At 38.2% G+C, this 26,887-nt stretch overlaps 1 protein-coding gene across 1 annotated transcript in view; it reads right to left on the reverse strand.

Annotated features, from left to right (window-relative positions):
• The window catches only part of IKZF3 (IKAROS family zinc finger 3), a 95,037-nt gene that overhangs the window by 21,056 nt on the left and 47,094 nt on the right, over window positions 1–26,887 (reverse strand). Inside the window, exons 4-6 of the mRNA XM_060646179.3 lie at window positions 10,955–11,215; window positions 9,873–10,040; window positions 7,778–7,894 (exon numbers count right to left, since the gene is read on the reverse strand). Coding sequence (XP_060502162.1) covers window positions 7,778–7,894; window positions 9,873–10,040; window positions 10,955–11,215 — 546 coding nt within the window. The remainder of the gene's footprint in view (window positions 1–7,777; window positions 7,895–9,872; window positions 10,041–10,954; window positions 11,216–26,887) is intronic.

Consider the following 26,887-nt stretch of genomic DNA (forward strand, 5'->3'; position numbering starts at 1 on the left):
AGGGCAGGACTGTCAATTATGGTCAGGGCAAGAAAACTAAAGTCAAATTAGAAAAAGAGAATTCAAAATACAAAATATGTTTCATTGTATTATTAGCATGTCTTAGTTTTTGGTTGCCAGTCATTACACAATAAATTATAAAGCTCACGGTTTTTAAAATTCAGGAATAAAATGGAATCTGGCTCCAAAAAGGATTAAGAGAAGAGGATGATAACCATACTTACTAGACTTTGTGAGTTTCTTGTCAAATATAATTATATGCTCCAAAGAAATAAGTCCCAGTCTCTGGTTTAAGCTATTAACAACACTCTATGTGTCAATGAAAACAGTAAGGGTCAGAATAAGGGGCCTGGGCAGCTTTGGGGCTGGTGGTAAAGCACTGTCACTTTGGCTGGCTGGCCATTGTAAATAATGGGTACTTCAGCAACAGGACACGTTGCTATTGAGTGAAGTGGGTCAAATTCTGTCCAGCACAGGGACAGGTTTAAATGACCAAACAGGAAACTATTATATATATTATTTCCTTTCACACAAACCACCACCAGATGTGGCACTACCCCGAGCCCCAAGAGCAAAGAGATGAAAGACAAAGGCCCGGGATTTGAAATCAGTTCCTGAGGCTGTTATAAGGAGGCTTTTTCTTAGAAACAGCTAAGGGTGCTTTGACTGGGAACATTCATTGTGGTTTGAGCAACTTTGGGAGGATTAAATCCACACCCTGCCCTCTCCCTACCCCCAACTGTGTATTATTATCAGAAAGATTTAAAGCGAAAGGAGAATGAAAAACAGTCCTGTGGGAATTTTTAATTCCACCCCATTTTACCCCTATTTGTATTGGTATCTTCAGTCACTCTTCTAATGGGCCAATCATGTCCCAGAGATCTTGTGCCTTCAGCCCCAGGACTCACCCCAAGCATTATGTTGCCAGCCTAGTTTTCCCATTGAGCTCTCAGTAGTCACTGTCTACATTTTACCAAGTCACTATCAATTACCACAAGCAACTTTCTGAGGACACATACTCAATATCTTCTATATTTGGGAGGATGCTAGAGCGGGGATACATGACCTAAATAATGTAATGAGGGCATGTCACTAAATGGCAACCTTCCGAGATAACATCATCTTTTATCCCTGGTTACTCACCAAGCTCCTCTTGACAGTCATTTCTAGATAACTCTTACTCTGTAAACCAGTGGCCAAATGCCTGACATTTAAAAAGATAACATTCTGAAGTGTGTGGATGGACAGATAATTGGGGACATGGGTGGAGACTTTCCCATTCCCACAATAGAGTGAAAGAAATCCTCTGAAGCGAATCGAGAGGGCTTCTGTCCCCCTAAGCCCCTCTCTGGCTTGTTCACTCAAAATAGCAACTCCAAGATCCCAACCGTCACCAGACATGTGAACACGCTCTAGAGATTATGTTCATCTTTACTGAGTTAACCATTGTCAAATCGGCAAGTTAGGCAAAGGCTAACGCTTCAATTCAACGTGCTGCACTCTTTCTTCCCAAACTGCAGGTCTTTTGCCTTGCAGTTATCGGTCAGCTGCTGTCTGCTCTTTAATACACAAAGAAATGCTCTGCAGTTAGAGGATCTCTTTGGGATTACGAGGAGTTTAGGCAGTACACTGAAAAGCAAACAAAGAGGACCACTGGCTTTTGGTCCTCTGCTTCAACTTGAAGACCCAACTGTCTACTTATAGAGTCTAGACTTGTTATCTTGCCACATCATGTCTCAAAAATGTAAGTGGAGGGAAACCAGTTTGGCAAGATAGTAAGGGGACAAGATAATGGGTTTAAATGATGAAATAGGAAATCCGTTCCTGGGTGGTGTTTGGCAGTTTAATGTTGCAAGGGGTGGGTGCGGGGAATACGGGATAGTGGCAAAAAGCAATTTACACACTTGGTTCATGAGTGAGCATAGGGGTAGGGCTGTAATTCTGGATCAATTCCCCTTCATGTCACTTGCCTACTACATAGTGGCTATACCAATTTTCATTAGCAAAATGATTTTAAAGACATGTTGAAAAAAATATTAAAACTAATATGAAGTCATAATTACAGAACAGGTTTCTACCTTTAATCGCCACACAAGTCTTAATTGTCTGTCTTTCAGTTAACTATTTTCATGATGCAATTTCTATCTCAAAGTGATTGCAGATTTAACTGTGTAATTGGTTGTGTTTTTGTGTTTGTTCCAAATCTGTCATTTGATCTTGAAGTGTTAAATGGAACTCAAATAAGAGGCATTGCTTCCTGTCTCTTCTCTGGTGTGGTCAGTAAGTAGCTAATGGACAGTGGAACAAAGGGGTGTTATTGTGTAACGAGAATTGTCTAACAAAAGATTGCTATCAAAGACTGAGGCAGGTTCTAACAAAAAAAGCTACATAAAATTGTTGCCTTTTTGAGCAAGTAGAATGAATACTACCTGTGAGATAGTATCACTTTTTAAGAAGAAAAATCAGTTGGGAAAATCAACTTTTAAAACATTTAAACTTTTTCTTTGGTCTGCTCCTTGGGAAAAATATAAGTTTATTCTAAAATTCTCATGCTTGTATTGGCTCAGCTGAAACAATGAGAGTGAAGATAAAAGGTTGTGACTCCCAGATTCATAAATAAATATAATTATTCAATTACTTTAAAAATCTTGTTATTGCTAGAACTCATTGTCATACAAAAATATGTCCTGCTCCAAGTACTCATAATCTGTGTGAAATGAGGCTAAATGAATCTCTATGCCAGCTGTTAGTCCCTTTCTGGGATAAGAATCAAGCTAATGAGAAAATGAAATCCGTGTTCTTCTCTATTTTTTTCATAAACATTCCATTAAGACAGCAGAATTGGATTATCTTGATGATGTCACTCATGAGGTCTGGAGTAAAAACTTGGCCTGAAGTAGCTGTATCACATGTACCTCTCTTAGACCTTTGTATTATATTAATAGATCAAATGCCCATTGCCTTGTTGGATTGTGATTTCTCCAAGGATAGGGGCTAAACTTTCATTCATTTTTACAAACAACTCTGCCACAGTTCTGGCACCTAGAGAATCTAACAAATGCTATCTGAGTAATAATAATAATAATAAGAAGAAGAAGAAGAACTGATTAGTGAGGCCAGAAGTCCTATTTCCCAACACAACATTCTTTTGCAAACTGGTCTCCAGTCCAAGGTCTTTTTATCTGTTCTGCTTCCATAAAGACCTGCTTCCTGATGGGAGCAGGTCTGTCTCAAAGCTTGGGTCTTAGACTAGGCTGCACTTCAATTTACACTAAGCACTTAATGGGGGCGCCTGGGTGGTTCAATAGGTTAAGCATCCAACTCTTGATTTTGGCTCAGGTCATGATCTCACGGTTCATGAGATCAAGCCCTGCATTGGGCTCTGTGCTGATAGTGTGGAGCCTGCTTAGGATTCTCTACCTCTCTCTCTGTTCCTCCCCCACTCACACTCTCTTTTGCTCTCAAAATAAATAAATAAACTTAAAAAAAATAAGTACTTGATGAATAAATGCTATACCCACAGTAGCACATTACTATCATTACTTTAAAAACTAGGGATGAAGGGATAAGATATACCACTGGTGATAGTATGTTGGTTAGGCTCAGAATGGAACATGATATCCAGACTGGGACTCCCAATTTTAAGAAGGAAACAAAAATGGAAACCATATAGGGAGCAGTGGCAGTAATTAAAGTTTGGTATGGCACCTGGGTGGCTCAGTCAGTTAAGCATCCAACTCTTGATTTCAGCTCAGGTCATGATCTCATGGTCATGGGATGCCCAGCATAGAGCCTGCTTAAGATTCTCTCTCCCTCTCTCTCTCTCTCTCTCTCACACACACTCTCTCAGGGTGCCTGGGTGGTTTAGTAGGTTAAGCGTCTGACTTTGGCTCAGATCATGATCTTGTAGTCTGTGAATTCAAGCCCCACATCAGGCTCTTGTGCTGACAGCTCAGAGCCTGGAGCCTGCTTCAGATTCTGTGTCTCCCTCTCTCCGCCCCTCCCCTGCTCATGCTCTTTCTCTCTCTCTCTCTCTCTCTCTCTCAAAAATAAATAAACATAAAAAAAATTTTTTTAAAGATTCTCTCTCTCTGTCTGTCCCTTCCCCCCTTGTACTCTCTCTCTCAACACCCCCCCCCCAAAAAAAAAAAGATTGGCTTGTATGGATAAACATTCTTTATGTTTTTGGGGGCACCTGGCTGGCTCACTCAGAAGAGCCAATGACCCTTGGTCTTAGGGTCATGGATTTGAGGCCCATGTTGGGTGTAGAGATTACTAAAAAAAAATAAATAAATAAACTTAAAAAAAATAAATTTTTTTTAATGTTTACATTTTGGAATTCAGGAAAAATCATGGGAACTATTTGAAATATAAAAGAGAATAATATATTGACTGACATGCAGTATTTATTATACTTGATTAAACTGACTTTAAACATTTTGTAACATGAAACCACCATTACAACATACTTGTTTTAAACAACAACAACAAAAATTAAAACTTGCTGACTCAGTTAACCCTTTATTTATTTGTTTATTTTTACTGAAACTTAAAGTATGTTGCATGCATCCATCAAACCACCCTATGAAATGCAAATTAACTCAACTTCTGTATTTCAGCATTTCCTGAATCACCTTAAGCCACTGAAGACAGCTAAAATATTTCTTTGATACTTTCCTAATTTGAAATTCCTAAAAATGATTGTGGATATGGGAAATAAGATGGTAACCTTACTTTAAAATCCATAATTTTGAACTTGCTACTCATAGGGGACAGTGTACTGACTTTTCCCCTACTTCCAAGAGAATCAAGACATACATACATGCATATGTGTGTGTCTACTCATATGTGTGTTACCATATTTCTTTCACTAACCAGATAATGTATAACCTTAAAAATAGCTAATCAAGCCATATTTTCCCAAAGTGGAAAAAAAACAAATGTCTATTAACTGATCAATAGATTTGTATTTTAAATGCAGTAAATCCATATAATGGAATATTATTTGGCCATAAAAAAGGAACGAAGTGCTGATACATGCTAAACATGGATGAGCCCTGAAAACATTATGCTAAGTGAAAGAAGCTAGACATAAAAGGCCGTGTATTATATGATTCTAATTATGTGAAATATTCAGAATAGGCAAACCCATAAAGACAGAAAGTAGATCAGTGGGTGCCAGGGGCTAAAGAGAGGGGGAAGAGGGAATGACTGCTAATGGGTACAAGGTTTCTTTTGAGAGTGATGAAAATGTTATGGAATTAGTGGTGATGGTTGTATAACTTTGTGAATATGTTAAAAACTACTGAATTGCACACTTTAATTTTTTAATGTTTATTTATATTTAAGAGAAAGAGAAAGAGAGAGAGAGTGAGTGTGTGTGTGTGTGTGTGTGTGCGCACGCGCAGGGGGTAGGAGGGGCAGAGAGACGGAGACAGAATCCAAAGCAGGCTCCAGGCTCTGAGCTGTCAGCACAGAGCCTGATATGGGGCTTGAACTCACAAGCTGTGAGATCATGACCTGAGCTGAAGTCAGATGCTTACCTGACTGAGCCACCCAGGCGCCCCTGAACTGTACACTTTAAAAGGTGACTTTTATGGTAAGTGAATTATATTGCAATGAATTTTTGAAAATAAAAAATATATTTAACCATGGGAACATGAGAAGTCCTAGTGATTTTTAAGCAAGTCACTGAATTTTTGATGAGTTTCAATATCCTCATGTCTAAAATGAGATGGTAGGACTAGATGCTCTCTTTAACCTTCTAGCTTTAAATACAATAATTCTATTTGGAATACAATTGGTGTTGATAACTTGGGAATGTCTCACAGTTAAGAGTACTGTCTGTTGCAAACATTTCTCTTTAGAAATAAGGAGGAAATCCAACTCCTTGATAAAACCAAAGATGCCATCAGGATAAAAAGCAGAAGCGTGCAAACCAACGGAATTCAGTTGGCCAGTTCCTAACACTGTAAAATAGGCTTTATCTAAAACAAAAGTTTCCTCTCACTCAAAATAGGTACAGCTAAGCTACTTATGATTTCCACTCCATTTCCCATTATTTCTGTCATACTTTTGTAATCTTTCTGCTTTAGAACCTTCAAACCACTCAACTGCACCTACTGCTGTCAAACAGCAAATCCCCTCAGGGTTTGATACTCTGAATATGCAACTGGTTCAAGTAATCGAATGAAAATGTCAGACAACCCAAGCTGCAGAACCAGGATGATGGTCAACTGGATGGGACAAAGGACAACTGCAGAGATGTGACACAAAGAAGTTTCATGCTATTTCAACTGAAGAATGAAAAGGAAATAAAACCATAATTGATATATGGAAAGGCATCTAGTATTTCAACCAATTTCTCCTAGGCATATAATTCAAAACACTAAATAAAATGTGAAACTCCCAAAGGCAAAGATAAGCATCACAGTAAATCATAGGAGTAGACAAATATATGATTTTGGGGCCTTGGACAAAGAAAATCCTTGTAGTTTTAACTGACTCTGCCCTAGCCATTCCTCAACCCACTCTACTCTCAATTGCTTTTTCAGTTAATGGCAACTGCATTCTTTTTTTTTTAATGTTTATTTATTTTTGAGAGAGAGAGAGAGAGGCAGAACATGAGTGGGGTAAGGGCAGGCTCCAGGCTCTGAGCTGTCAGCACAGAGCCTGACACAGGACTTGAACCTATGAACTGTGAGACCATGACCTGAGCTGAAGTTGGACACTTAACCAGCTGAGCCACCCAGGTGCCCCATGCAACTGCATTCTTCATCACATCCCACATCAATCTGTTAGGAAATCCTGTTGGCTCCACCTTTAAAGTATATATAGAATTAGAACATTTCTCACCACCTCTACCGCTACCAAGACACAATTTTCTCCTGCTTGAATTATTACGATGGCTTCCTAGCTGGACTCTCAAACAATTCCCAATTTTGCTGCAAATACAATCTATTCTCAATAGCAAGTAGAGTGATTTTTTTTTAATGAGAAAAGTGTCACCTTTCAGTTCAAAATGTTTTGAAGATCTTGAATTTCATTCAGAGTAAAAGTCAGCCTTTATAGTAGCCCACAAAGCTTGATAAGATCTGGTTTCCCATTTCCTTTCTGGCCACATGTTCTATTACCCACTCTGCTCCAGAGACACAGGACTATTTATACTTTGTCAAACTCAAGCCCCAGGGCCTTTGCACTTGCTATTTCCTCCTTATCTGCAGGGCTTTCTCTTTGTCCCTTTAAGCCTGTTAAAATGTCAGCTCCCTGACTCAGGTTCTGCCCCCAGTAGCTGCTTCATTTTTCTTCTTCTTTTCTTTTCTTTTTTCTTCTTTCCCTTTCCTTTCCTTTCCTTTTCTTCCATCCTTTCTTTTTTAAAGTTTATTTATTTATTTTGGGAGAGGGAGTGTGAGCAGAGGAGGGGCAGAGAGACGGGGGGAGAGAGAATCCCAAGCAGGCTCTGTGCTGTGGGGCTCATTCCCAAGAACCATGAGACCATGACCTGAGCTGAAGTCAAGAGTTGGATGCCTAGTCTACTGAGCCACCTAGGTACCTCCTTGCTTCATTTTTCTTAATAATACTTAACTATCTTCTAAGAAACGGTATATGTTACTTATTTACTTTGCTTATGGTCTGCCTTTCTCCACTGAAGTATAAACTGTGAGGGCAGATGTTTGTTTGTTTGTTTGTTTGCTTGTTTTACTTACTACTATATCCCACCACCTAGAAGAGCAGATGCTCACTACATGCAGATAGAACGAGTGTTGCATGAACTCACCGGTCTCACCCAGGTCCGTGCTCTGAAGAAATGTACGGCAGCGCTCCTTGTGCTCCTCAAGGGAACTTCTCTGCTTGTAGCTCCTTCCACAAAACTCACATTTATAGGGTTTCTCGACTATAAGGAGAGCACAAGGGGCACTCAGTGACCCTCACGGTTACAGAATAAATGATGTCTTGGGGTACTGTGCAAACTATCCTTTAGGAATGAGACTGCTGAGAGAAGCCAGGGTATTTGGATATTTTTGCATCTATACTACTTTTAAATTTAATAAAGTAAAATCAGGTTATGGTCACATTAGAGTTTTCTTCGGAAGGACAGCCTCCTTTCACAAATGAAAGGATTTGGATATAATGACTATCGCTGAGCATGGTGTTTTGGCTCCAGATCCAATCTCGTTTCTTTAGGAAAATATATAGGGCCTTTTTATTCTTCAAGGAGGTTTGTGTGGCTTAAAAATGAAACAGAAAGAGATTCCTTATTTTGTGACATCCATCTGGCTTGTAAGTAAAGAATGCTGGGAGTTAGCCATTCAGCCAGTTGATGGCCTTTTCAGAGCACTGACATATTTGGATAAATTTAGCTTATCCTTGCCAAGTGGCTATAGTGAAATCTGGGCTAAATCAATAAAAACTGAGCTAACTGAAGATATTTTTGAATAATAGAAATAAGAATGAATTACAAAAATGACTTTATCTTAATTTCTGAGATAAAGCAAACTTTCCTCAACAGTTCATCCGTAAAATTCAAGCCACCTTTGTCCTCCCAACTCCTCCAAGTGCTTTATTGCTTAAAATATGTAAGTAATAATTTCAACTGTGCAGGGCTGGTTTTTCTGATTTGTGGATAAAGCGTACCCTAAGAATTTGTCAGAGTTTTAGGAACTGAGACTTTTATTTTTTAATCCTCTTGCTCTGTTTAAAACAGAGTCTTTGGGACATAAAGCACTAAACAATCCCTCTGGAATCCCAAATTAAAATGAATGCAGGTTTGCTAGGGCTAAAATTGTTTTAAGTGTTCTGCATAAATTGGGGTCGTCTAGAATCTATCTCAAAAATGACCACTGTATTTGGATCTTACTTGAAAAAAGCAATAGACAAGACTGTTCTAATTTTTTGGATTAAACTCATCTTTAATTCATTACTTTGAATGATGAGCTGTAAATGAAACCTTTCTTTTGCCACTTAATATCTCTCATGGTGGGTTTCGCTGGGGCTGATTTGTTTAATCCTTAGTCTCTGAATTGTGACCAGTTGTGGGTTTGGGGCTGGGTTTTAGTCAAAGCAGTACGTGGATTGACATAAAAACAAACCTTTTTTTTTTTTTTCAATTAAAAGTTTGCCAGATAACATCAAGAACATGAGGTCCCAAATTTGAAAATAAACTCAGTTTTAGTTTTCTAGGAGGGAAATTCTAAATGTTGAAAAAAAATTTATTATCTTGCTTGGTTAAAATAAAATGTGAAAACATTAAGATAGAACATAGTTATTTGTTTTTTTTTAATTCTGCTCATCTTCTAGAGATTAAAAATAAATAGGCTGATCAAGAAAAAAGTCAGGTTTAAGAAATTTACCCCATGTACACCTAAAACTAATACAATGTCACATTGTCAGTTATATCCCAATTAAAAAATTTTTAGCCCAGAATGGCCAAAAGAAACCATCTGACAATTAATTACACTCAGTTTGCAAACTGTACATCATTTGCTTGTCCAGACTTCTGAATGAAAAGTGTGTGCATGTGTTTCTTAGGAAAATAATCTCTTAATAAAGTTTACCATAAGAAAATACCAATGACTATAATTTTTTCACAAAATTTTAAAAGGCATTTTTATAGGGCAGGCTCTTCCTGTCTGACTGTGTTGTTCTCTAAGGGAACAAGGATGGTGAGGAGATGATCATCTCCATTGAGCCAGACGGAGAGCAATTAATGCCTTAATGGAAGTGTAATTAGCCCTAGAGGTCTCTGCTGTTGTAACCCTTCAGGAACAGGAATGACGGATTAAAACCTCCATACTTAACTCTTTCTAGTTTCCTCAATGGGCACTGAGAAACACAAATTTACTAGATATGGAATGCTCATTGCTCTCACTTACCAGAATGTGTCCTAAGGTGACCTGTGAGTGCGTCTCTTCTCTGGCATGCGTAGTTGCAGAGGTGACACTTAAAAGGTTTTTCCCCTGTGTGCAGTTTAATGTGGCGGAGGAGGTTACCTTTCTGAGTAAAAGATGCCCCACACTGATTACACTGGAATGGGCGTTCACCTTTAAAAAGGACAAAAAGGAGACTTCTGATCACCCAGCAAGTGGCAAAGCATATGCACAGATTAGACGCCTATGGCAAAAGCTCATCTTTTAGACAATATCTGTTCATATCATATTGGGATCAGCTGGGAACTATATTTCAAGGCAAGCATACAACTTACTTCTAGAATTTTCTCTGTAGAAGAGAAAAAGCATTCATCTAGTAAGGCTATTTTAGGTATCATCTTGTCTTGGATCAGAGTGGGGGGGTTGGGGGGGGGAGAAAGATAGCTCTAGAAGTGCTTTCTAGATGTAAATTTGTAACATTACTTAGCATTCTATTTGAATATAATCTCAATCTGAAAAAAAGAATCACATACTCAAACTCTAATAAGGTATTGAGGGCCATAAATACCTCTTTTTTAAAATTTCATATCAAATGTCAGATGGAATCTATTGGGCTCAATGGGACTGTTGTGTTTGTATGCAGTTCTATAGACTGGCTGTTTATTTGTCTGAAGATAAAAATTTTAAACTGATAATAAAAACTATATCCTTTCATCTATCAAATTTGAACCCGATATAATAAGGAGGTCTGCTTTTCAAAAAGTTATGCAAAAATGTATGAAAGATGCTTAAGAAGCATATCACAAAATTCAACTCCTACTTATTAGCTGAAGAAAAATATTTGGCTGACCTAGAACACTGTGCTTACTATAGTGTTTTTATTCATGGCATATGCAATGTTTGCCAAATGCATAGTAAAGCAGGAATGAAAATCACTGGGTAAATGAAAATGCAGAGAGGGGGAGGTACATCAGTATTATAGCAAAAATCAATGAAAGTAATCAAAAGTCCCAAATTCCACCATTTCATTTCTCACATGGCTGCATTAGGACAGTTTTCAGAAGAATGGATGAAGGAAACTTATTTACCAGTATGGCTCCGCTTATGAACCATTAAGACATTGAAGCTAATGCAGGAGAGTCCACACACATCGCAGTTCATCTTGCCACTGGTTGGCCTGCTACTATCATACGAGACAACATGTCTTTCCAACTTAATGTTTTCATATTCATTATATTCTCTCGAAAAGCTGTATGGAATTTCAGGCTCTTCTGCATTTCCCATGGGCTCTGGCTTTAAAATATTCTCATCCCTTTCACTGTATTCATCTTTCACTTTCATTGAATCATCTGCAGGCAGGAAAATGCAAGGAATGAACAATGATTGTATTTGGAGCTATCAAAGCAGCTCAAAGAGAGAGACCCACAACTGACAATCAAATACCAAATGAAGTTAACATAATATTGTACATCTACAAAATAAGAAAGCACCATTAGGATGATCACTCATTATCTGAATTCAGAACCACAGTCAGGGGGAAACACACACACACACACACACACACACACGTGACAATGACTTGCACCATCCAGAAAATGAGACAGAATAGATTTAGCTGTCACTGCTCAAAGCGGCCATGAAAAAAACATTTTGAGCAACTCTTCTCCAGTACCAGGGGAGAAGAAAGGTTCTCAGTCTTAGTACCTTTTTTGGTGGCCGCAGTTAAAAGGTAAGGTGATGGAGCTCTTTGGTTTCAAAAAGAAAATACTGTTTCAGTCCTTCAAATGCATTCAATTTAAGCCACTAAGAGTGAGAGTTGAATAGTTGTTATGGTTTTTCTGATTTTAAGCCATGCTTTGCCTCTTCCCCTTCCATGTATATGCACTGCTAAAAAGAGTCTTATCTCTGTTTCTCTTGGAACTGATAAAGAAACAACATTGAATATAGAGGAAGCTGGCAGTACTAGTGAAATACTGTTGAGAAAGATAAAAGGAGAAGTAATTCTTTAACATAATCTTCTAAGGAGTCACTTTCATTGACACAGGTAAATAGAGCTCAACCTAAACAAGGGAAAAGGCACCTGTACCCATGTTAGGGAGGATGAAACTCAAGATCCTGGAACTGTATAGAACTGGAGAGGAGAGGAGGGACTGGCCCAAAAGAATTTGCTAACCAGGCAGTCTCTTAAAAAGAGTTGCCACACTCTTGAGTTGAAGAGCATAAGAAGTGAAGAAGGCAAATATATGTAGTGACACTGATAACACCTAAATATTTGCCTGATATTAATCTTAATAAACATTTGCAAGGGACTTTTCATATATAAGATAAACTGCTTACTTTTCCCAACATTTGTTCTTAGAAATTGGAAGTTATGCTTCCTCATGAGGAATTATAAGTCAATGGAATTTTAGGGCTGGAAGGGAATTTAGGGATCATCTAATCCAACCCCCTTTTGTTCTTCAGATAAGGAAATCTGACACCAGAGATATTTTCAGTGATTTGTCCAAGGTTACACAGCCACTTAATAGCAGAGGTGTGATTAGAATGCTGAACGTGGATTTGACCTCACACACTAGATGTAGAAAGTCTAAGTGGCTTCTTACTAACATATTCCACTCTCTCATCAATGGTGAAGACATTAAAAACCAAAACACTCTGAAGAAAAGATATTTTAAAAAAACTGCATCCCTTCCAAAAAAACACCAGTGAGTGCAGAGCTCCTGTTGCCACACAGGAGGAAGTACAACTGCAGCTGTGCCTGGCTTGCTACCTTCAACTCGAGTTTCAATTTTCACTTCTATCAAGGTTACCTTTTATCTATATTAACTGTGTTTGCTTAATAGAGCAAGACAGGGCCTAACCACCAACCGAGGAGCCATTGCTGCAACACTGTTCCTCTGCTTCTCACCACAGTTCATGGTTCATAGCCTTTCACTCTTTGGTTAGAAGAGATGCAAGGCTATAGGATCAGTCAAACATTTTTCAAATTTGTCCATTCTGTACATCTGGGTCATACATGAATCCATATCCATTTCCACATGGAAAGAGGTTCATTCCCTTCTTTCTCTGGATAGGTCTCACCTGCTTTCAGATGGAATTGGTTTGCTCAAGTGGTTTTGCTTTTTAAAAAAAAATTTTTTTTAAGAGAAGGATGCACCTGAGGCTTGTACCCTCCTCCCTTCCTCCATCACTCCAGCTGTGGGTGATATCCCACCAAAGCTTGAGTGCTCTTCAGTTTGCATGTAGGCGTTTAAAAGAACCTCAACGGAAAACTTCAGCTACTGAAAACCAAAAACAGCAGATAGGGGCCCGCAGAAAAAGATCCTTTTCATTTTGGTTATAAAATGTTAATATGAGCAAACTTGAGCCATTCCATGGTCAGTGACAATTAAAAACTAGGAAGATAAATGTGTTGGGTCTTTCTGAAAATGGCAGGACAAAAGAGAGTTGCTACTTCCCTCAGGACTTTGGCTTTAATGGGCTTGATCTAGAACTCAATACCACACCAACCTGGCCCAAGGGAAAAATCTTGGCTTTGGTCCCTTAGGATTTAGCTGTAGAACAAGGAAGATGGTATTTGAGACCCAGAGCCCTAAGGGAAAGCATAAGAGACTCATGGACAGAGTATTAGGAAAGTCCGTTGGACTTAATGGACCAAGAGTTCCTGGTACAGTTGTTGGTTTGCCTTGGAACTCGTACTTCTTTTCTTTTCTTTTCTTTTCTTTTCTTTTCTTTTCTTTTCCTTTCTTTTCCTTTTCTTTCTTTCTTTCTTTCTTTCTTTCTTTCTTTCTTTCTTTCTTTCTTTCTTTCTTTCGAGAGAGAACAAGCTGGGTAGGGGCAGAGAGACAGGATGAGAGAGAGAATCCCAAGCAGGTTCCACACTGTCAGTGCAGAGCCCAACACAGGGCTCAGTCTCATGAACCTGAGCCAAAATCAAGAGTCAGATGCTCAACCACTTTGAGCCACCCGGGCAGCCCAGGAGAGTTACTACTTTTAGATGAAAGACCTGAATGGCCTCTCTGCATGGTTACTGGGATCAACAATTCATCATGATTTACCATGTAAAGATACACAGAATTGAACACTAGAAAACATTAGTATCTAAGATATGAATGGGATTTCTGAGACATTATTGGGTTTAGAACCCAGCCTCCAAATACAGTCCACCAAAACGACTGGCACAGACACTTGTCTGCTCTAATGAAGAGATTCATTCCATCTCTTGGGAGGAAGATTTATTGCAGAAGAAAGGGGAGCATTCTGCTACTTAGTATCCTTTGAAAATATTAAAATCATGTCTAAAATCAAACTTGTCTAAAATCAATCATGTTTAAAATCATCTTTGAACCCAAGCTTGCTTCTAATTTATGACTTTGTTATATTTCCAAATGGCATCTTCCTTCTTCCAGCTTCCAAGTCTTAAAAATGGAATCCTTTTTCTTTCAGTCTCCACATCAATTCAGTCTGCAAGACCTATAGATTCTATGTCCTCAGGCTCTCTGGATGCTAATTCCTCTTTTCCATTCGCAGTGCAATTTAGTTTAGCCTCTCATCCTCTCTCAATACTCCTTTTTAGACAAATTTACTACAAAGTATGCTATGCTTTCTGCCTGTATATTCTCAAAATTGATGTAAAATTGCCTCTAACTGGGTTTCCGCTTCCATAATTCACTGATTCTACTCCCCTGAAGATCATCAATAATGTCCTGATTCCTAAATCCACTGGCCTTTTGTGTGCCATTCTCCCCAGCTTTTCTGTAGCCCTTGACACTATTGACCACCATTTGCTTCTATACTATTTGTTCAGTGAAACCGTAACTTCTTTCCTTACCTTTCTGCTGTGTTTTTTTTTCTAGCTCTTTTCCTTCCCTCTGCCTCATAAATACCGCCCATAATGTTGTTTTTTCTTCCCTTTACATCCCCTCCCCTGTGGCAATTTCACCTACTATTCAGGCTTCAACTAGTACTTTCTGTGATTAACTCCCAAATATATATATCTCCAGGTGTAATCTTTCTCTCCCCTTTCAGTCCTCTAACCTATAAGGCCTCCTAAGTATCTTTCCAGTTACTTAGGCTAGACTCCTTACAGACATATTTCCTTCCTCTTGTTTGTACCCCACATTTAATCATCCCTTGGTTCTATTTTTGTATCCTCTCTCCAGTTCTGTTTCTCCTCCCCACTATTGTGCATTCCTAGTATCCTGAATCTCAGGAACTTAATGCTCTCCACTTTGTTCTCCTTGCCTCCTTTCTCTCTTCTTTCCAGTTCATCCTATACACTACCACCACATTATTCTTCCTCAACTATAGCTCTGGTCATATCATGGCCACGTGAAAATTCTTCAATACTATACTGCCAACAAAATAAAGTCCAAACTCAGAAAGAATCTAAAGGGGCTTTCAGTATCTGGCTCCACCCCATCTTTGTAATGTTGATTTTGAATACTCAGGTATCTTTAACCAAACTAAACAACTTCTAAGTATTCTTGCTTTTATTATTTCCACTGCTTACATACAAGATCTTTCCCTAATGTTGTCATGGGTGGGTCCAAATCCTACAGATCCTTTAAAGCCAAAACTAGTATGCCATCTCCCCCCTGACACACACACACACACACACACACACACACACACACACACACACTCACACACTGATCCTCACCCCACTCCCAGCTGCAAAATAATCTGTTCCTTCTTTCTCTGAATTATTTATAAATTTACTTCATCTCCCATGTGGTCATGTAAGCTATCTGAGGTCAGAAGTTACACAGGTTTGTTTTTTTTAACTCAGTATCCCCTGTGACACTGCTTAACTTGTATCTGCTGATACAAGACTGTGTGGTTTTAACATAGAAATTTTGGGGGTCTACTAATTTGATGTGGAGACTGGAAATATGCATTAAAAATATGCTCCGTGGGTAAATCTTTTTTTAAAAGTTAATTTATTTTTTATTTTGAGAGAGAGAGAGTGCATGTGCAGCCCAACATGGGGTTCCATCTCATGAACAGGTCAGATCATGACCTGAGCCAAAATCAAAAGTCTGACGCCCAACCGACTGAGCCACCCAGGTGCCCCAGTAAATATCATCATCATCATCATTATTATGATTATTATTTGAGAGAGAGAGAGCACCCACAAGATGGGGAGAGGGGCAGAGGGAAAGAGAGAGAATCTGAAGCAGGCTCCACACTCATCTTGGAGCCTGATGCAGGGTTTGATCCCACAACCCTGGGATCATGACCTGAGCTGAAATTGAGTCTAACGCTTAACCGACTGAATCACCCAGGCGCCCCTAGCTCTTTGGGTAGTAGATCTTGTATACAATGGAGTTTGAGAACTGCCACTCTCTAGTTTGACACAGTATTCTGCATAAAGTACATACATAATAAATACTTAGTACATGAATATACCACTGCATTAGCCTCCTAAATGGCCCACAGTATATGTGACCTCTATTTTATACTATATCTTATTTCCAGATTAATCAACCTGTAGCACTAAAAATCTTTTTCAAAAACTTTCTATGATTTCATTCTATTTCTAGAACAAAGTCTAAACTCCTTAGCAAGACCATCAAGGGCCTATCCAGAACCTGCCCTGAGCCTTCCCAATCATCTCATTTCTCACTAGTCCTCTTGAATCAACACTTTTTCTAGACTAGAGCCTTGCTACTCAAAATGAAGTCCTTGGATCAGCAGTTCCAGCATCCCCAGGGAGCTTATTAGAAATGCAGACTCTCAGGTCTCACCCCAGACTTACTGGATCAAAATTTGCATTTTAACAAAATCCTCAAGGATTCCTATGCACATTAAAGTTTGAGAAGTATAGCAGCAATCTAATTGCAGTTTTCCAAGCCTCTTCTCTAGTCTTTTCCATACCTAACATGCCCTTCTCTGACATCAACGTTCTATTCAAACTTCCAGATGCTATTTAAATGCCATTTCTTCCATGCAGTCTTCCTTGACACTCTAAAGTAGAAAAAAATTCTCTTGTTTCTGTGCTTTCTCATATACCTACCTCACTCTCCCTTATATTTAGCATATCAATAAGCCTGTACAGATTCACCTTAATATAGGTGATATGTTCATAAAGTGTTGCATGTAAAACCAATAATATTGTTCCACTGATTTAAATTATACATCCAGAGATGTTTCTCTTCATTTTTCTATGATTTTCAGTTGTCAGTAACTGGCAACATGTGAACTGTTAGTGAAAGCAGAAAATCTTTAAAAAAAAATTTTTTTAATGTTTATTTATTTTTGAGAGAGAGAGAGAGAGAGAGAGTGAGTGGGGAGGGGCAGAGAGAGAGGGAGACACAGAATTCAAAGCAGGGTACAGGCTCTAAGCTGTCAGCACAGAACCCGATGCGGGTTCTGAATCTATGAACTGCGAGATCATGACCTGAGCCAAAGTTGGATGCTTAACCAACTGAGCCACCCAGGGGCCCCTAAAAGTAGAAAATATTAAAGATCTGGCAAGAAATACTTAAATACAGTGAAGAACTGTCCAACAATATCCGAAAGGTTTTGTAAAGTGAATAAACCTTTTGTAATGTGAATAATTTCATATCTTACTTTTGTAAATTCCAGTTTCCTATCATATGTATCAGGTTTCTTAGACACACAACTTAAATTGCCACTTAAAATACTATCAAGGGGCCCCTGAGTGGCTCAGTCGGTTGAGCGCCTGACTTTGGCTCAGGTCATGATCTCACAGCTCTGTGGGTTCGAGCCCCACATCGGGCTCTGTGCGGACGGCTCAGGGCCTGGAGCCTGCTTCAGATTCTGTGTCTCCTTCTCTCTGCCCCTAACCCACTTGCATTCTGTCTCTGTCTCTCTCAAAAATAAATAAACATTTAAAAAAATTAAAAAAAAATACTATCAAGAATCTTCACAGGCACTAGCAATATTTTATTTCTTAATTCAGGTGGTGGGTCCATGTAGTCTTGTTTTGTAGTTATTCTTTCAACTATACATGTAATTATATTTGCCTTTCTGTGTGTATGATATATTTCATAGTAAAAAATGTTAAAGGCTTCCTGAGTAAATTTTTTATAAGTGAACTTGTGGAGAAGAGAACATACCAAACCACAAATTGCTGATAAAGGTAATTGCTTAACATTCCCAGAGGGGGGAAAAATATGTCTAAATTGAATCTAACCCATAGAAAATTAGATTAAACTGAACTTCTTCCTAAAGGAGATACTCTGGGGTACAATTGCTCCCATCTTTGTCTATGTTATGGAGGCCTCTTAGGAAGATGACATACACTAACACACACACACACACACACACGCACACACACACACACCCCAGAGAGAATTTTGTAGGCTGAAGAGAACAAAGGCTTGGCTCACTGGGGCTGATGCACATGGTTTCATTTCCTGGGGTGATGGTTATCACATGAAAGGCTTGCACTCCAGAGTAGACATTTTTGGTTTCACCTGAGACACTGCAAAAACAATGGGTCTTGGAAAGGATCCAACATCTAAATCCTTCAGGGGCAATAGCACTCTCAGCCAACTGTGCCTCAGTTTGTTTTTACAGGCACATAAAATGCTCAGTTGGAGAGAAGAACCTATCAAAGATGGCAAATGGAACAGGCAACTTGGATGTCTTAGATAGCACGTTAGTAGGAATTTCCCAGTGCAGAAAGGGGGTTCTGAGTTTCCACTCTGAATTATGGATCTCAGAATCCAACTCAAAGAAGGACAAAGCTTGGAGTAATAGCCTTAAGTTTTCCAGAGATATTGCGGGAAGGGGCAAAACAAGATAGAGGCTCTTGAACAGGGAAGACACAAAAGGGTGATGTTGTTTAAGTGTTTTACAAGGATTAGGGGTCATAACCATGAAATCCTCAGCACATGCAAAAGTCAACTGGATAACAAAGAAGCTTAATCATCTTAATGTGGCATTTTAATGATGCCACTGATTTGCTATGCCAATTCAGAGATAATGAGGCCCTAATGCTACAGATGTTCAGCCAGGCTAAAAGAAAGGGGGGGTGGGCTTTTCTAGCATGCCATTTTCTAACTATCCAATTAAACAAATTGTGAAAGCATCTAAATAGTTTACCAGGTTTTGACAGCTGTTAATAGGATTTAGAAGCTTGAAGCACTAAAGAGCAAAACGGGAGATATATGTATTGTAGGTATTTAGCCTACAGAATTTGTTGCTACCATCCAATACAACAGAAATAGATCAACTAAAACAGTTTTCCTTATAAAATTAATATCTCTACTCCTTTCCTACAATGGTCTCTTTGTATCAGAAACAAGAACACTGAAATCATGGGTCATTTTCATTTTCTAATTTACATTTTTATTTGTAAAGTGAGGAGGGAGGAAAACCAATGTTATTTTGCCAACTAAAGAATACTAAGTTCTAGTATTTGCTAACCAGTAAAATTATAAAGCTTCAATGAAAGCAAAAGTTTTGGTCATTGATTTATAGGATCTATTATGTTTTCCTTTTTTTCTTCTTTTAAAATTTAAAATGATAGACATCTATTAATTTTTAAAACACCTATTTTAAAATTAGGAAAAAACTGGAAAAGGTGAACCAGATGGCTAAGAGATGAAATATTATATCTTAATAGCAGCAAAATAAGAGATAAGCAGTTTGGCTAATATTTGGTTTGGTTAAAGTTTTCATTAAAACATATTCTTATCAGACTTAAATCTGCCCTTAAAAAAATCTCAACTGTAGGGGCACCTGGATGGCTCAGTCAGTTAAACGTCTGACTCTTGATTTCAGCTCAGGTCATGATCGAGCTCCGAGTCAGGCTCTGTGGTGAGTGTGAAACCTACTTGGAATTCTCTCTCTGTCCCTCCCCTGCTCGTTCTCTCTCTCTCTCTCTCTCTCTCTCTCTCTCTCTCTCTCTCTCTCTCTCTCTTTCTCTTCCTCTCCCTCTCTCTCTCAAAAATAAATTAATGAACATTTAAAAAAATCTAAACTGGTAATTGCTAAATCATGTCGCTTCTTATTCAAAAACTTTAGCATGAAAACATGAAGGAGGTTTCTGTTGCAAAGGAACCATTCTCCACTTAACTAATGATGTTAATCTTTGTCTTATTATCTGACTATCAAATAGCTCATTCATTGCCATAATAAAACTAATTTTGTTTAATAATTTCAATGTGATGCTTTGCTTCCCTATCAGAACAAGAGATTTATTACTTTTAACAGGAATATACTACATATCAGTGGTAGGTGAGGTTCCAGCTGCTCAGTGGGCTAAATTTACTCTTCAGATGTCTTCATCTACAGTTGTGAGGATTGAAGAACATGGTGTGTGAAAGTTCCTTCTAAACTATAAAGCAGTATACAAATATAGTGGCTTTTTCATTTCTCTCTAACTATGAACTTTTCTATTGATCATTTAACCTATGTATTATTTTATATTTCTATTTCTGAGAAGTAACTACTATCCATTGAAAAATAAAGAATGAAAATATATCTAAAAAGATTGAGGTTTGGAGCGCTTGGGTGGCTCAGTTAGTTGAGCAGCCAACTTTTGATTTCAGCTCAGGTCATGATCTCATAGTTTGGGAGCCTGCTTGGGATTTTCTCTCCCTCACTCTCTGCCTCTCCCCATCTCATGTGCTTGCTTTCTCTCTCTCACTCTCTCTCTCAAAATAAATAAATAAGTTTAAAAAATATATTTAGAAAATAAAGAGGTTGAGGTTTAAGATGTTGCCCAATCAGAGATTGTTTACCTAGTAGACATTTCATTAATAAATACAGAAGAAAAATCTTTCTTTTCATTTATAATTCCTTTGTATAGAATATTCACTCTTTTTTGAGTGCAATTAAAACATTTAAAGCATATTAAAATAGAATACTTAGAAAAATTAAAAAATTATCGTCCAAATACAGTTAAATTGGCTAAAAATAACCTGACTGACACAACACTAAACTGAGGATCACAGGTAAAGAAAGGAATGAAAATGCCTCCACATTCACTACAGAAGTTCCTGGTATGCATAGTATGTGTTGTGTTACATGACAGTTAACATGTTTATTTCCCATATAGATTAGGAGTATCTTCAAGGCAGGGGTCAGGTTTTAATATTTAATAATATTTGTGTCCCCAGAAGCTTTCAGAGGGCTCACTTACTCTAGGTATTGAATGAATAAATGAATGGATGAATGAACTCTTTGGGCAGCCTGAACCAATTTAAGAGGAAGGGGGGCACCTGGGTGGCTCAGTCGGTTAAGCGTCCATCTCATGATTTTGCCTCAGGTCGTGATCTCCAGGTTCATGAGTTTGAGCTCCCCATCAGGTTCTGTGCAAGGACCACACAGGCCTGCTTGGGATTCTCCCTCTCTCTCTGCCCCTCCCCTGTTTGTACTCTCTCTGTCTCTCTCAAAATAAATAAACTTAAACAAGATGACGAAGAAGAAGGCGGCCAGGAAGGGAAGAAGGAATAAGCCACTTTGCTGTACCACTCCCTAATTTGTCTACAACACTCTGAAGCTGAGACGTGGTAAGCAGAATTTCTCCTCATGATACATTAGAAAAACACCCAAGCCCCACAGTGATAGATAACCAGTTCTCCAGTTGACTTCTTTGCTCATGGTGGTCAGCCTTTTGTCTCCCCTATTCCCTCACTTTGGAACAGGATGTCATCCTTTGGAATAGTATGACCAGTCCCTGCTTTTTTTTTTTTTTTTTTTAAGTTTATTTATTTATTTTGAGAGGGAGAGAGAAAGTGAATGTGGCAGTAGGGGAGGGGCAGAGAGAGAGGGAGAGAGATTGAATCCCAAGCAGGCTCTGTACTGTCAGCATGGAACGCTATGCGGAGTTCAAACTCATGAACTGAGAGATCATGACCTGAGCTGAAATCAAGAAATACTTAACTCACTGAGTCACCCAGGCACTGCCCCCCCCCCCCCCCCCCCCCCCCCCCCGCCCAGTCCCTGCTTCTTAAACCTCTTCCCTGAGCTCTATTCCTGCCTGATTCTATTCTACCTCACTTATTTGTTTCTTCAGTCTACTCCTTTTTCTTGGTCTCCTAGGTGTCAGTGGTCTCCTGGGGCCTGTTTCTTTAACCTTTTGTTTTTTCACTTTACATATTCTCCTAATCCAACCTTCTGTTGTGGATGACCCCCACATCTCTATTTCTAGCCCAGTTTTCCCTGCTCAGCCCAACAGGTACTTCCAATTACTTCTTAGATTTCTTCTACTTGTTCCACACTCAACAAGTTGCAACCTAGCTCATTATTTCTCTCTTTTTGACTTTCCTTCCAAATCTGCTCCCGCTATACTAGTCCCTGTTTTCCCCTTTACCTAGTGGCTGCTCATTGTCAATGTCTGTATATTATTCCACTAACAAACTTAACATGTAGCACTGTGCCAGGAACACAGTTTAGCTTAGTTACTGCTTACCAAATGAACAGAAGAAAGGAAGGAAAGAAGGCAAGAAGGAAGGAAGGGGTGAACAATTATTCTGTTCTTTGCTTCAAGTACAAAACTAAGGTTGGAGACGTTTTTTAAAAATTGCGCAGATTGTAATTTTGCCTAAGGTTAGCATGTTAGGCCACAGCAGAGGAAAACAACAAATTGTATTTCTAACTTATGGTATACCAACCAGACCCAAAGGATTTAAAGCATTCTTGAAAGAGAAGAAAATGAGTATATGGATTAAGAATTAGAGGATTCTTGCTCTTTTTAACATTATATTGATTAAAACAAAATACATATAAAATAAAATTTACTATCTGCTACATATTATTTGGACTTTTCTTCCTCTCTGCTTCCTCCATTCTCTCTGGTTTTCAAATAATGGAATTAGAGCACTAAGATACAAGGAAAAACTCAGCACTGACTTGTCCTAGGTGAATGTACAATGCTAAAAGCACATAAGGGAATAAGCTATCTTGTCACTGGAACATGCTTGTCCCTGGGGGTAAAGTATAACAACTGCTTAACAGCTGCCCAGTAACACACTTCAAGACTGCAAGCAAAGATCTATTGTTGCTCTACCAGAAACAGTGGAGGGTATAATGTCTGGCAGAATAAAACCAGGATGGAATCTAGCTGTAAACTGGAGTACAAGTCTTTTTCTACTTCAAAAGACAACCTCCAATGATAATGAATAGAGAGGTTTTTATTAACAGTATTCAAATAGCACCGGAGTGGGTACTGATAATTATAAGGAAAAGACAATAGGGTATTTCCCTCTTATGTTGCCCACTAAAAATGATTTGAATGTATTTTTTTTTAAAGTTCTGATGAAAGAGAAAAGGCTTTGGAGTAGACAAAATCTAGGTTCAAGCTGTACTCTACTTGTGTGATCTCAGCAAGTCGCTTGATTTCTGTAAATTTTCTCACTTGTACAATGATGATATTATCTACACCTAACAGGGCTGTTACTGTAATTACATTAGGCAAAATAATGTATATAAAGGCCTAGCATAGTAGCTGACACATAATATCTTTGTGACCTTGAGTTAGGCAAAGATTTCTTAGATATGATACCAAAAGCATGATTCATTAAAAAAATTTTTTTTTAACATTTATTTATTTATTTTTGAGAGACAGAGACAGAGTGTGAGTGGGAAAAGAGGCAGAGAGAGGGAGACAGAATCCAAAGCAGGCTCCAGGCTCTGACCTGTCAGCATAAAGCCCGACGTGAGGCTCAAACCCATGAACTGTGAGATCATGACCTGAGCTGAAGTCAGATGCATAACCGACTGAGCCACCCAGGCGCCCTCCTAAAAGCATGATTCATAAATGAAAACATCTTATAATTCAATAGTAAGCCAAATAATCCAATTAAAAATGTGAAAAATATTTGAATTAACATTTCACCAAAGAAATTATACAAATGAACAATCAGCAAATGAAATGATGTTCAGCATCATTAGTAATTAGAGGCATGCAAATTAAAAGTACAATGAAATGCCACTTCATACCCACTACAATGGCTGTGATCAAAAAGACAGCTATGAGTGTTGGTAAGGATATGGAGAATATGCACTCATAATATGCTGCTGGTGGGAATGTAAAATGGCACAGCCATTTGGGAAAAATTTGGCTGTGTAATAGATAGCCTTCTGAAATGGTTCCAAATAATCTCTGACTCCTAGTATTCATATCCTTTTATAATCTCCTCCCCTTGAATGTGGATTGGACCTAGGTGATTTGCTTCTAGTTAAAAGAACATGGCAAAAACGATGGGAAATCACTTCTGTTGTTAGATTATAAAAACCTATGATTTCCATCCTGTTCTCACTCTCTCTCAGGTGCTTCTCATGTGCTTCTCTGATGAAGTAAGCTAGAGAGCCTATGTGGTGAAGAACTGAAGGCTATTTCTAGCCAACCTACAGTGAGGAAACAAGGCCCAGTCCAAGAACCCTCAAGGAACTGAATCCTGACAATTACACGAATGAGTTTGGAATTTGATCCTTCCCTAGTCAAGCCTGCAGATGAAACCACAGTCTAGGTCAATACCTTGATTGCAGCTTTGAAAGAAACAGAGAATCCAAATAAACTGTGCCTGTATTTCTGAGATAATAAATTTGTATTGCTTTAGGCTGCTAAGGTTTGGGGTAATTTGTTACATAGCAATAGATAACTAATACAGACATTTCTTATAAAATTAAACATAAATTTATCATACAACCCAGCAATTTGACTCCTAGGTATCTACCCAAAAGAAATGAAAACATAAGTCTGCACAAAGACTTGTACACAAACATTCATAGCAGGATTATTCATGAGCCAAAAAATGGAAACAGTCAGAAGGTCTACCAATTGGTGAATTAATAAACAAAATGTATTTCATCAATAAAATAGAATATTATTCAGAAATAAAAAGAAACAAAGTACTAAAACATGCAATAATACAGATAAAGTTAAAAAAAAAAAAAAGAAACACATTTGGCTCAGGTCAATGTCTCACTCTTTGTGAGTTGAGCCCTGCATCAGGCTCTGCCCTGACAGCGCGAAGTCTGCTTGGGATTCTCTCTCTCTCTCCCTCTTTCTGCCTTTCTCTTTCTCTCTCTCAAAATAAATAAACATTAAAAAAAAAAATTATGCTAAGTGAAAGAAGCCAGAAGCAAAAGACTACATATTGTATTATTCCTTTTATATGAGATGTCCAGAAATGGTAAATCTATATAGAGACAGAAATCAGATTATTACTTGTCTTGGGCTGGGAATGGGGATTCACTGCAAACAGGTACCAGGGATTTTTTTAGGATGATAGAAATGTTCCAAAACATGGTGCTAGTTGCACAACTCTATAAATTTACTAAAAATCATTGACTTGAACACTTAAATGTATGTAAATTAAAAGCTTTTAGGGGCACCTGGGTGGCTCATTCTGCTGAGAGTCTGACTTCAGCTCAGGTTATGATCTCATGGTTCGTGAGTTCAAGCCCCATGTCAGGCTCTGTGCTGACAGGTTAGAGCTTTCTTTGGATTTTCTGTCTCCCTCTCTCTTTGTCCCTCCCTCCTCTTGCACTTTCTCTCTCTCTCTCTCAAACATAAATAAACATTTTTAAAAAAGCTATTTAAAAAAACTCTATAAGAATTAAAAAAAAAAAAACTAACCTGACAACTAATATCTAGCTACACGGATACTGATTCTGTCTCAAGAAGGTAGAGTTTAGCTACTTATTTACCAACTATTACAGGAAGCATTGTGACAAGTGTAGCTTTTGACCTACGATTAATCCCATATGACAAATCCTTATGAAACTAACTTTAACTCCTTTTGTTCCTGTGTAACTAATGTCATGACCTTCTCAAATAAATTAATAAGTATTGTGTTAAAAAAACACCAGGTGCATCTGTTACTTGGCAGTAGGAAAGAAAACTAAAGTAACTGTAAGAGTTGGCTTCATAAGACATTTCCCATACTTAATTATTTTATAACCAACCAGGTTGATAATATTTTATTATTAACTTCAGAGAATACCTAAGTAACACCGATTTTTGCTAAGTTGTGCTAAAATCCATAAATATCCAGATTTTCTAATTATATTACTTCCTTGTCACATTTTGTGCTTTTATGTCTTTTTTTGCTTTCATGTCTTACTTTCTATTCTGTTAGTAATTTAGTGTGCCTTACTAGGCTATGATTATTAATTAATTAATGAGGACTATCCCTGACCTACAAGTCAGCAGTGGTATAAAAGCCCATGGGGAAGCTCTCTGAGGGTTTACCCAGTGATGTGAGAGTTTAATTCTCCCATAAGAAAAGAAGAAAATAAATATTTTTTCCATATAGTCTCAGAGACAGAACCAGTACAACCTAAAGGACTAGAACCAGAAAACCAAGATGATTGTAATGAACAGTTCATAACAAAATTCCAGAAATAGTCCTGGGCTCCAAACAATGAAAAGAGGTAATAAACGTATAGTAAGTTGTGTCCAAGTTTGGGTGGATGAGAAGTATAGCCATAAGCTTAGACTGCCTTAAAAGAACCTAATAAAGAGGCTTTCCTATTGTCTCTAGGGCTGCCATGAACTTCCTTGAGGGGTAACAAAGGGTAACAAAGGCATGACTGGGATTTCTGCTTCTGTAGACACAGGTGCAAGAAAGCCTCGTTCTAACAAATCTTGTCAATGTTTTTAATGCCACCAGACTGACTAATATAGTGAAATATCTACCACAATCCCATTTTTACTTATTCAGCTGACATAATTAACAAATCTATTAAGGGTAAGGTCACAAATTATTTTTAATTATTAAACCATCAGTCTCCATATGTTACTGTTTAGACAGCATCACCCCCTGCAGAATAGAGTTTTCAAGACTGTCATTCTACAACCTCCAATCTAGATCCAATTGCAGTCGGTTAAAAAGCAGATTTCAACCAGGCAACTGAATGAGAAAACATCTGGACCTACCAGTCAGAATGAAAAAGGTCACATGTTAAATCCAGATAATCTCGTTTATTGGTGTTTGAAGGTTATACACCAAGGGCTGGATTACGAGGGTCCTCCTTTAGGCTTGGCTCTGACATCTTCACTCTTCTGCTGTGTGTGTGACACTTTAAAATCCAAA

This window comes from Panthera onca, chromosome E1 (genome assembly GCF_046562875.1).
Source record: "Panthera onca isolate mPanOnc1 chromosome E1, mPanOnc1 haplotype 2, whole genome shotgun sequence".
Taxonomy (NCBI): Eukaryota; Metazoa; Chordata; class Mammalia; order Carnivora; family Felidae; genus Panthera; species Panthera onca.